Source organism: Paramisgurnus dabryanus, chromosome 24, assembly GCF_030506205.2.
Source record: "Paramisgurnus dabryanus chromosome 24, PD_genome_1.1, whole genome shotgun sequence".
Lineage (NCBI taxonomy): Eukaryota > Metazoa > Chordata > Actinopteri > Cypriniformes > Cobitidae > Paramisgurnus > Paramisgurnus dabryanus.
Window position 1 is genome coordinate 28,209,851 of NC_133360.1, and position 12,822 is coordinate 28,222,672.

Below are 12,822 nucleotides of genomic sequence, written 5' to 3' on the forward strand. Positions count from 1 at the left end.
CAGCCAATTTTTCTCAGTTTTGTTATATATTTGGCAAGACACACTTTTGCAACACAGTCAGAGCTTAATGATGTAGATTGGGTTGACAAAATGACTGTGTCACAGGATGAAAGTGAAAGAGCTGGTGATGAGCAGGTACTCCTTTTGAGAACTGTTCAGTTGTGGTGGGGGCAAGTTGTCACAATCACTTGGTGTTGTCAGGAATACCACCTTTAGTGTACTTTTGTCTTGAATTTCAGATGTGTACATGAGATTTAAAAACTAATTGCCCAAGTCAGAATCCATGAACTGCAGCCTTAAATGTCCTTGTAGATTACATTGTTTTTCTATTTCCTTTGACAGGTCACTCACTGAAGTAGGAATGGCATACTGAAGGATCACCTTTTGTAACTTTTAGCCAGACTGGAGAAGTCATTGTGGTATGACTGTGGAAAACAAGTAAAATTTAGTTAATTATTTTTTTTAAATCAATTGTAAGTATGGTTTAAAAAAAACATTAACTTATGAATTGTCCATTTAACAAAATAAAAGCATATTTTACAATACAGTATGCGTGGGCTTGTCTTTTCAAAGTCACCAAACAAAGCACCAACCATATAACTCAAGCAATGGATAATCAATCATCAGCTAGCTAACTAAAATAGGCACTGACAGACTTTAACATACAATGCAGTTTACCTAAAAAAATGTGTGATATGCTCTAGTTTAAATAATCTGTTTTAATAAAACACATCTGGCTTCAGTCATGAACAAAAGCATCACTTGCCTCATCACCATAAAAACGTTTGACCTCCTGTAATACTTCAGCAATGGAAACTACACAAGGCTTAAAATCACTCACTGGTTGTGTTTTCTGTTTTTGTGTGATATAGAAGTCCCATTGACATTTGATTGGAAAACACAACCTGATAACATGCAAAATACCGTTTTACTCTTCTTTAAGTGACTGTTTATGTCAGCAAAATATTCTTTTTCTGATGACAGTGCACTGCATGCCATGCACACAAATTACAAGTGAAAGTGGGCCTTTGTCGTCATGCAATATTACATCTGTAGCATAATTCCTACTTAAATGAACAAGTAGAGCATATCATGTCTTGAATATATCAATTAGAATATGTACTATGATATCTATGATAACCACCACAACGCACGTGCAGCAGTCTTTCATGTTTTAGTACTTTAGATCACAAATTTTACATTTCAACATAACTTACTTTAAGTATTCATTCAGAGTAACAAATAAAAATAAACTTTAAGAACCCCTTGAGAAAATGCTCTGACTAAACACAGGAAAATACGTTTCAAAAGCACTATTATCACCAGTAAAACAAGTTCAATGGCTAACGTTACCACCGGAACACGATGGAAAATCGAAGTTCAACTCACCACGAACACGTGAAGCAATCCGTTCATTTTGAAACGCACAAATCACGCAGTTTACAACACTGCTGCTATCATAAAACACTAATAATGGCCGAAATTGAACAACACGTTTAATACTGTTTAAACACGAGTACATCACGTTTAATACGGTTTAAACACGTCACACGACAGATCGCGTGAAGCACTCCATTACATTTGAAACGCACAAATCACAAACTTTACCTCACTGCTGCACAAATGACGTGAAATCATCACCATCAAAAACAAACACCATCGCCTTAAACATAAAATAAAGTTGCCTCAACAATGTTTTAAGATGGATTGAAGAATAAACGTATTTAGTTTACTTACCACACCATCACCTGCGCGCCGTCTTCGTGGAAGTCGTTAAAATGACGTCACATCCTTTAGTTTGAAAAAAATTCTTCTTCTTCTTCTTCTTCTGTCTTTTTTACCAGCGGTTGGTAACCAGCTTAATGGAGCATTACCGCCCCCTCTGTTCCGGAATATGAACCTGATAATAGGTCTACTCTCTATCGCAAAGTAAACCAATTACTTTAGTTTAAAGATAGGTATTTAGGTAAACCAGAGTGAATAACAAATTGATTTAGCATAACACATTACACTTGTATTTTGTCTTAAAAATAAATGTGTATGTGTTAATGTAACTAAATATATTTGTGTATAATGAACAGTGCTACAAAACCCATTTTTTGAGTGATTGTACTCAAACAACAAGATACTTATTTACCGTTGCAAGACGTTCAGCTGCCTCTGACTGCTGTGGAACTTCAGCTCGCTGCACTCAGGGGGCGGAGTTAAGAGGTTTGACAGACAGTTTGAGCGGATCCAAAAATATTTAGTTTTTTAATAATTTTATTTGATAAATATATTCGTAAAACACACAGACAGACGTAAATGTTTAACAATAGCATTAATTTATATATTTAAAAAAAAAATAAAACACCTCCAAAAAAGGGCACTTCGGAGTGTAAGGACAAAAAGGGCATGTGTTCTGCACAGGTTGAGCCCTATCTGTGCACGTGCCTGGCAGATAGTGAACATTGACTTTCATAGTAGGAAAAAAAATATGTTGGAAGCACTGTGATAAATGATGAAGAAAATATTTTGATAAATGATGGTAAGTTGACGGTACCCATTAAATTCCATCATATTTTTTTATTCCTACTATGGAAGTCAATGGATACTATAAGCTGTGTGTTTACCATCATTTCTCAAAATATCTTCTGTGTTCATCAGAAAAAAAAATTGAGGATGAATAAATGATGACAGAATTTTAATTTTAAGATGAACTATCCCTTTAATAAATCAAGTTGAAATTGCTTTAGTTATGCCAACTTTATTTTATAAGTTACAGCAACTCACCACTAGTCAATCCGGTTAAAATGACTTGTAAATCCAATCACTTTATGTACACTACACTATTGGACAGACTGTTCTATATAACTATATGTTCCCATTAAGTCCAGCTATTGTTACCAGAAGAACAAAGCTCACTCCCGATAAAACAACAATAGCTTTGGGTTTCAGTGCTGGCCAGCAAAGATAAGGGTCTCACAATCACCGCCTGGCTTTTCTCATGTGGCTTCAACGTGATGACCCCTCCCAAAACCAGAACGCACACACATCTGTCCGCTTCACCTCTGCCTTTCAAGTGCTGTGAAGGGGTGTGAAACATAAACTCCCTTTAACAAGAACAAGCACCCGCTATCAGATCAGAGCTTTCAAAATCTCCACAGTCCAATCCATCAGGCTTCAAATCAAACCGTATGTGTTAAAGATGGTAAGCAGAAGTGTAATAGATCTAATATAGTTCATTTGGTCATAAATGAAAAATAAAAACACTTACAAACTTTTAGTTTTAATTTTAAGTGACAATGCATGATAAATTATATATATATATATATATATATATATATATATATTATATGAGAGGAAATTTACAGTGCGTACAAACGCGGAAACAAACAAATCAAAACAATATGTAGACCACCACAGGAAAAGGAAAAGAGTCAGGGGACAATGAATGAACATCAATGACGTCCAAAAAATGTAATAGATTCAATTTACATCCTGTCCCATCTCAACCATGTACAGTTTTGTAGTGAAATAGTTAAACTTACTTTTAGTAATTTACTAGCTTTTTTAAACAAAACTGCTCCAATATGCCAAACGCCTAAAGATGATACATCTGTTGGCCAGCAGATATAAATTATGGCATACAAAAAAAATGCTCATGCGTCTAAATTTAACTTAAAAGAGCATGGTTAATTTTAGTGTACACCTGTACCCTTACCAAGATTAACCATTTTTTATAGTAACTATGGTTTTTGGTGTATTAGTCACCATTGGCAAACCCATGATTTACTACAACAACCATGGTATAGTAAACATTCTTGTTACTGTAGTAAACCCATGGTTAAGTTTCAAAAGGGTAAATATATTTAAAGTAGGCTAGTAGGGAAAAATATTATAAGGTAAACAATATGTTCAATCAAACAACCCTTACGAAAATTAACCATGGTTTTACTACAGTTAAAACAAAAAAACATCATGGTTTTTATAATCACAAAATAATCTTGTTTTGTAAACCATGGTTACTGTTGTAAAACCATGATTTTGCTAATAGTAATCAATACACCTATAAACATGGTTACTACACGTTTACCACCAAAAATATGTTTAATTTTCGTAAGGGCAATCACTTGACTAAGTATGATAACATAAACAAATAACTAAATTATTCAGTAGTACATGAATATCGTAATAATTCAGTAGCGTTACAGTGGCAAGCAAAGTATTTCTATCGATATCATTATTTCACAATACCGCAATTTACACATGACAGAAGGGCAAAAACAAGTTTTTAAAACCTACCGAGCGTTATTTCCACCTCTCTTTCCTCGTTCTTCAGACTGTTATTCCACTTTATTGATGTAATGTCAACTTATCTGACAGAAGTGTAAAGATGCGCAGTGATGCTCGCGCGCCTCATTCACGCACTATCAACAAACCGCGCAGCGCGCGTCTGAATTTGTGGAGAGCCACGCCCCCTCCTCTTCAGCAGTCTACCGAGTCGCTTTTAACATCAGACTTATCCTATCTGACGCATTATTTATGAGTGCTGTTCATGCAGGTGTTCAGTTTATGCGCCAAAAAAGTTTAAACTTTAGTTTTAACGCGTTTCAGCTTGAGGAAAACAGGTGTCTTATTCTGGATAAGAAGCCAGTGCGTCTTGCTTCAAGCCAGTGTGAAATGAATGAGACATTTCTAGTACACGTGGCTTTACATAAAAATAACTTAAAATAAAAAATCTCATTGACTGCACTTGGATAATAGTTATTTAATTAAAGTGTTATTTTTATTAAAAAAATAACAAAAAATAATAATGCAATAACAATCAAACATTATTAAGTCTCTTAATTGATATAGTGGGACCATGTGCTAATACTTCAGAATGTCAAGCATGCTCTTGAAAATGAAATGATAGACAACAATGCACTTAAAACAGCCTCATATATTAATACTTATTGGGCACAGGGATCTTCAAATGACCAAAACACACGTCTCAATGACAGTGTAATATGATAGCATAATATGATTCAACAAGGTCAAGTTGTAATAGTTTTTAAATGTATACAATTAACACTGGATATATATATTTATTCTGAAACCAGCATGCAGTCCACGACACCTAGTGGATCCATAGCGGTACTGCAGCGAATTAATGGATCTCAAAATAATATAATTTTATTTTAAATACTATTGTTTAAATACATTTAAACAAGCCTTCATCAAAATTATAATTTAAACATAATTCAAAGATCAATTTAAGATGCTAATGTTCAGCTTAATGTTTTATTGTCACTTCCAAATTGAAATGTAGGCCATTTTTTTACATAGCCTAATAAAAAATGTGTAAATACTTGAATTTGGTACTATATATTATTTTAGGAAATATTGTAATTTTAAAACCTGACCATAACATTTTTGCAGCAAACCAAACACACTTGACATACAGTACAGTATAACGTTAACTTTATTATTGGCATTTAGAATTCAAAACATTCTTTAAAAAACACATTTAGAAGTTGCATGTCATATCTTAAATCATAAGACATTTATAAGTCATATTCTGCCAGTAAATATGTGGTAGATGTTTACTAAAACACAATATTTTTTGTAAAAAAAATGTAGAAAAGAAAAAAGTGGTGCTAATCATCATGCTTTTGGTCCTCAGAAGTGAAAAACAAAAAGAAACACTACAAAATACTGCAGGAAGAAGGATAGTTGGTTGTGTGAACCTTGTTTTCTCTACCAAAAACAAAGTAATTGTAGTCTTTCCCATTGTATGCGTAGAATACATGAGTGAGAGGCACCAGCTCAATTGTTTGTCGCTGTAAGAAAACAAAACAGATTAAAATATTCCTATAAAAGATGTGGCTATTTAAACTCTTTCATTTGGACCTTTGAGACATCACTTTGAGACTAGTCTTCCATCTAGTGGTCAACTGTTTAGTTGCATCATCTCCAGGTCATAAGTCACATTTGGTTGCTTTTATGTAAACATTTACTTAAATAATATTTTTTTCTAATAATAAGAAGGAAGCGTCACAATAAAGGCTCTTTCTTACCTGCTGTAAAATGCGACTAACAGAAGAAAATGCGAGAAGATGACTCCGAATTGTTCGTTTTGAAGCCTCGCAGATGTCCTGGTCAGGAAAGCCATCAACTGGATAGACCTAAATGCAAGCATTTGTGTTTTCAATATACAATAGCATTTAAAAGTTTACATTATAGATAATGTTAAATGAATGCATTCGTTAAAGTATTATTTAAACGGCTTGTTTTTATGTTAACAACATCTCATTGTTTTATATGAAATATTTGACACAAAGTCACTGAATGCATGGAAATACAGAGACTTATTTATACCAGGGGGTTTTCATCTCTGAAGAACGTCTCCCCAGACACCTTCTCAAATTTCTTTAGTGGGAATTCAGGCACACGATCAGGTATGAACTCAAACACCTGGTTTCTCCTGAGAAACACAGTGGGAGAGATATATTTGTGCATTCAAAACTAAAACAATAACAAACACAGAAATTAAGATCCTGAGAAGTCTGATTTTGTAAGCAGATTTACCAAGAAACTGTGACTTGTATGAAATACACAAGGTTTCTGTGGCCATTACACGTCACACAGATCTTGTAACCTTTTCCGTGACAAGGGACACACCTAAAAAAGTGAATTGGGATATTTTATATTGACAAGGTTTATATTTGAAGTCAAATTACACTATGCATCATCAAATTACCTTTTTCTTCCCCTGCCGTGGCAGTTCGTACACCGTCGATTGCGATTGTGACCAGAGGCAAGGCAAAACATACAGTGTATCTAATATGGGTACATACACATGTTATCAAAACTATACATTAAATATATCCTTAGTCAACAATACACCACAACTACTATATTGTTTGTATTTTACTTGTTGTACTGTATGTATATTTGATATTATATATTTTTTTGAATTTATATTTTATAATGTAATAACAACCCACCGATCCCTTTCCACGGCAGTGTGTGCACCTGACTCGTCCATTACCATGACATCGAAAGCAGGGCTGCAATCAGAATTCAATTCAGCATGCAACAAAATACCAAAATCCACAAAAATTCTCACTTATAGGTGTGATTTTATGTATTTGTGTTCAGAGTTTGTTAAGAAACTAATATAGAAATACACAATACCTTTACAAATGAAGAGTGTGGCACCCTGACTTTCTGTACAACATCAGTGAAATTGGGTGGGTAAGACACTTGAACATGCCAGGGTGGAGGAATCGCTCCATTCTGAGGACCATCCACAGACTGACCTGAGCAAAATATATTTGTCATACAGTAATAAAATGTTATGAAAAAAGATATAGATGTGGAACTGAGGCATAAATCACATTTTCATTTACCTGTGTGTGGCTCTGATTCCCAAGTGCTTGATCTGGACTCTGTATATGTTTCCAAGCGGTACTGAAAAGATATAGGACAAATGACTTTTCCTGAATGAGAAAACATTAAACAATATAAACTAAAAGATGGACATGTTTGAAGGCACCTACACGGTAAACTGTAAAAGGCTTCATGTCTTTAAAGATGAGATTTTTGGCAGGTTTGCTGCTGTAGGTCCACTTTTTACCCACAAACTGCAGTAGAGCATCTCTTGCTGCATCTTCTGAGACAGTGGGCAATCTGATAAAAAAAAAAAACAATAAACGAAAATGAAAACACATACTCTGAATAATTAGGTTATTTTCAACCCAGCCTTGGGTCAAAAAGGGACTCAGAAAATGTTTATATTTGACCCAACAATGGGTTAAATTAACCCAGCATTTTTAGAGTGTATTATATTCCTTAAAATAAGTTTTCCTTTAAAAGAAATGATTTTCTTTTCTCAAATTTGACTTAATAAAGATAAATAACCACATCTTAAATTTATGCATTTGGCTGATTATCCAACGTGACATCAATTATCTAATGGAATTCAATCTGTACATTTCTTTAATCTGTATGTATGTTTTGTTGGTTCGAACCCGTTATATTGCCAATGAAATATGTTGCCACTGAGCTACAGAAACACACAAAGTGTGTTATACATGCTATGATAAGTATGACGTATAAAACATTGTACCCACATGACATTTGGAACAAAAGCATTCTTTTCACTTTCAGGATGGGGGACGAAGTCTGGCGGAGGAGGACAAATTTGATCTGTGCACTCTACAAACAAAAAAAATCACAGAAAACACAATGACAAAAGCATTCCCCACTGATGTCAAAGATGATGACATAAATATATAAATATGTGTGTTCCTTATTATAAAGCTGTTAGTTCCAATGCTTTATTCTAATTGGCTAAAACACATTTATTACTTTGAGACACAGTATCACTATACAGCACTTTTATTTATTTAATTTTAATTAATGGATCAAACATTTTACATATAAAACAGAATGAACAGAAAAAAACAATACAGGAATGAAATCACATGCATTATCCATTTAAAGTTTCAAATATAAAATAAGTGAAGAGGAAAATATAAATAAATAAACAGGTTAACATGCATAGGAAAACATTATGCATTAGTGGTACTAAAACAATCATCATAATATTTCAAAAAAATCTTTCATTTTCTTGTTGTTAACAAATCTAAGGGATTTGAAAAATGTTTCAACTTCAGTTAGGTAATGTGTAAAGGTAGGCTGTGATTTAGAGACATTTTGTTTATGAATAAATAAAAGAAAATACATAAAAATAAAAGAAAATAACAATGTAATTAATTGGAATATTAGTTGTGCCTTAGTAACAAATTATTTATTTTAACTGAAAGGATTTGGAAGAATAAAGGTGTTTACTTAAATAAAAATAGATTTTTCCAGAAATTTTGAGTTTTGTTATTTCCACAAAATGAGCAAGAGTTTTCAACATTTAAATATGTTGCCACAGTATCATTCACAGGATATATTTTATGTTAGATCTTAAAATAAATTTCGAATTGAATTTCAATGAATGCAGTACTTAGGAGGTAACAGCCAACCTTTCTTTCAATCTTTAAATTTAATAAAAGATGCCCAATAAAATGCACCTCTAGTGTTATGCGTTTTGTTCTGAATAATTTGTTGAATATGTTAATTATTAATTTGTTTTATTAAATATGCTTATCCCATCTAAAATCAAATCAGGTTCTTTTGTATCACTATTAATAAAGCTTAGATGACATTTAACAAGCTGATTCTGACCGGAAGGAATTGCTTTAAGCACTGCATTACATTATTTAAATGGTGAGGGGAAATTATGAACAGACATAAATTATTCATTTCTTCAAGACAAAAAATTGCCAGATTTATCAAAAAATGAAAAAAAAAAATCAAATTATATTTTGTAAAAAAAAAAATGTAGAAAGAAAAACAGATTTATTCCTAATAAAGTGCCGCAGGGATGACGTATTTTTGTAGGCTTATCCCGGAAGTTAGTGGGACATGGGTTCATACGCCAGAGAGCCCATTAAATTTTTCCCTTGACTTTTGGATTATCGCAAAAAATTAAAATAAAATCTATGTTTAACAAAAGTTTTTGACACTAACGAGCTTTGTCCAACGAGTTAATATTATTTTACACAAAAATTATGCGGATGACATCAAAATACCGCGAGAGCGTTTTGAGAAATTACGGACGGTCTGCTGTTTAATCGCTCTCGCGGTACTGTGATGTCATCCTCCTGTCATCCGCCTGTAAACTCTTGAGAAATTACGGTCAGTCAGGGACTATTTTTCCCAGCAGCGGTAAATTGCGTTGAAACATTCTTGTATTGTGTGGTAATCGTTTTATAAAAGCAATAAGGTACTCGAGGCTAATAAGGTATCGTGAAAAAGTCATGTCTGAAGAGGTTGCAAGGACTACTTGCGTCGTGCCTATGGTCTCTAACCTCCACCTTTGTGCTCCTCGTAACCTGTTACGTTGTCCAGCCAGCCGGGGGGCGGAGCAGAAGGACCCTCTTCAGGAATGTTGGGGTCACAGGTATCTGCAACAAAAAAAGAAAAAGAGAGAGATTAACATCCTTATTGATCCAGGACCAACATTCATATTAACCGTCCAATCAAATGTCCGATTTCATTACATTGGTTGTTTGATTAAAGGGGTAGTCCACCCTAAAAATGGGGCATATTTTTGGATGAACTACTTCTTTAAGGATGTAAACTTGTATCCGTGAGGTATTTGCATGTGTTAACATCGTATTTCTTCTTGCCATCTGGAATTTGGTGCTTTCCATCAGCAATGCTTTTAAAATGCATCAGTGTTTGTCTTAAGTTATATATATAAATTCTTATCACGACAGCTTGGTTACGGCCATACTGTAAACAATTGCTAACAAGTGGATATAAATATCACCCTGAGTGCTTTTCCTTCAGCTGAGATTGTGCTTAAGATTTAGCGTGAAGAATGGGCAAAACAAGGAAAACAATGACCTCAAAATAAAGCAGTGAATGAAGGGAGGAGCCGCTCATCTGTGATACAATTCAAATGTTAACTTCGCAATGCACATCCATCAAAAACTTATCTTTAACTATTAAAATGTCATTTTTATTTGCTATTTGAATTCTGCCCAAAACCTTTGGATACAAAAAATATTTTTGTTGCACTCTGACATAAATGTTACTGTAGGGGGCGCTACAGGAGACTTGTTTTCTTTCATGTCAGCTATTAAAAATATCCATGAATGCACCTTTAGGTATCTAGGGACCTGATCATTATAAGGGCTTTGATGTGGTCTCTTTGATCTCAGATCCTAGCAACCACCAATAACATCATAGCAACCGCATATTAATGCCCTGGTAACTATTCTAATAATGTGTTAAATTGTCAATGAATGCAAAATTCTAGACATTTACGCAGATTAAGCGAATTAACATTTAAATCTGTAATTTCAGGGTGCAAGCACACTTAAAGTCCAGGAAGAAGGTTTATTTCTGTAACATAAGGAGCTATTACAATATAATAATTTTTCGTGGCTTTGAGTCTCAGTGTGAACATGAAAAGTACCATATCTGTAAATAGCTCCTTTACTGTTAAAGAAATTGAATTGGTCATTGTTTGATAAATCTGATTATGGGTTTAATTGTGTTTGTAATGACAGACACATGCTGTCGTGTTAGCAAACAGGATACAAACAGTTTCAGAATGTTAATTTGTTTGATACATACATTGTAATACGCTGTCTTAGATTGTTTGCAAAATTTCTATGCGTCTGAATGTTTTATTTAAAGCAGAAGTTCAGGAGGAACTAATACTTAGTTTTCGTAATGCCATGTGTCAGTTATATATCATAAGACTATTGATGCCACTCATGTTTCTTTCAATTCTTTTTTTTTCCAGAACATATGCATGCTGTAGGCCTACCTCTTTACTTTTGTGTTCAGATCTCCACAGATGGAATTTTTTTTTTGCATAAAAACAGAAATTTCTATAATGAACATAGGGTACAAAGGTGTGAAACTCCTTACTAAAATGTTTCAATATTATCTTTCAAAAATTTGAAAGTTATCATCTTTGAAAATTATGTCTAGATATAAAAGTTTTATGATTTTGATTTTAATATTATTAGTGCAATAATATAAATAATATAAAGAGGACATGCAATAAAAAAAAACTTTAAATGCTGTATTATATTGCATAGGGTAAAACAATGGCGTCTGCCAAAATTAAGATTTTAGCTAAACAATTATTTTTTAATACATAAAGTTTTGTATGAGGCAGTTAGTTCTACATACAAATGCAGTATAAACCATTTATAAGTTTTATGCAAACTATTCAGAAGTGGATTAATTATATACATTATAGTTACTGTACTATAACTGTACAGTAACAACAGTAAATTAATGTTAAAGCAAAATACTGTACATTTAAAAGCATTTATCAAAATAAGCTTTACCCACCTATATCTTCGTCTTTGCAGTCCATAACATACACAAAATGCTGAACAGGTTTTATTAATAATGATCCTGGCTACAGCTCCACACTGGCTGTGAGAAAAACTTTGAAGTGTGGCAGAAATTGTGTGCAAATAAAGCCACACCCACAACACTGTTCCTTCAGCTTGACCTTTTCTAATGAAATATGTCTTATACGTCTCATAATGAGAGGCATATGATTACACGACAGAACCCTTAATTGTATAAACAATTTGAAAAATGCAAGTGATTGTTTAGTCTTCCGGACCAGTAGTTTATACTAAAGATTACAGTATATAGTCTTAAATTCTACACCGCTTTAAAAACCTGTTTTATAAAACATACTGTTGGTTCCAAATATGACCATGCCAAAATGCTCCACGAGATCCAGGATGTATATCTAGTTCACTAGTTCTTCACACTAGGTCTTTGAGGACCTTATGTCCTAACATAAATATAGTGTCTTGGATGTATAGGCTATTCCATTACATGAAAAGACATCTGAATATTATACAACAACTGTGGCAGCATCTCCAAAATGCTTGGAATATGCTGAAAAAAAACTGTGTGCACTAAAACTAAAAATAGTTTCAGTTCAAAAATCAGGGTTATTAAATATGAAATCATCAACTCTTCTGAAATGCATGTAATAACATTAGTAGTGTTGATTAATAATGAATACAAACTTTTTTATTTGCATTTTTCAAGATATGAATACTTTTTTTTTGTTATTTCGACCAGTTTGTCTAGTTTTTATTTTCACAATATTTAAATTTTCCCTACCGAACATGTTTTTGTAGTAATCGCAATTTTTGTCTACACAGTATTAAGTCTGTCAAACCCATGCTTATTTTGTGGTAACCATGGTTTAACTATATTAACTTTTTTTTTTTTTTTACTTGGAATTTG

General features: G+C 33.2%; 2 protein-coding genes across 3 annotated transcripts in view; both read right to left on the minus strand.

Moving 5' to 3' along the window:
- LOC135741142 (semaphorin-3D) overlaps positions 1-4,430 on the minus strand; it is a 73,875-nt gene extending 69,445 nt beyond the window's left edge. The window contains exon 1 of the mRNA XM_065259788.1: positions 4,285-4,430. The gene's annotated coding sequence lies outside the window, so the exon portion shown is untranslated. The remainder of the gene's footprint in view (positions 1-4,284) is intronic.
- Positions 4,431-5,444: 1,014 nt separating this feature from the next.
- ssuh2.1 (ssu-2 homolog, tandem duplicate 1) lies at positions 5,445-11,998 on the minus strand. 2 transcript variants are annotated; one of them, XM_065259904.2, is made up of 12 exons: positions 11,899-11,998; positions 9,897-9,986; positions 8,100-8,184; positions 7,527-7,656; positions 7,377-7,437; positions 7,162-7,286; positions 6,972-7,034; positions 6,725-6,804; positions 6,553-6,645; positions 6,343-6,448; positions 6,042-6,149; positions 5,445-5,804 (listed from the first exon to the last, which is right to left on the minus strand). In XM_065259904.2, exons 1-12 carry the CDS (start codon positions 11,921-11,923, stop codon positions 5,670-5,672), a joined length of 1,101 nt encoding a protein of 366 aa, XP_065115976.1. In that variant the 5' UTR covers positions 11,924-11,998; the 3' UTR covers positions 5,445-5,669. The 2 variants fall into 2 exon arrangements, with proteins under 2 accessions (XP_065115976.1, XP_065115975.1); XM_065259903.2 differs by having other exon boundaries at positions 5,446-5,804; positions 9,891-9,986.
- Positions 11,999-12,822: the final 824 nt, after the last annotated feature.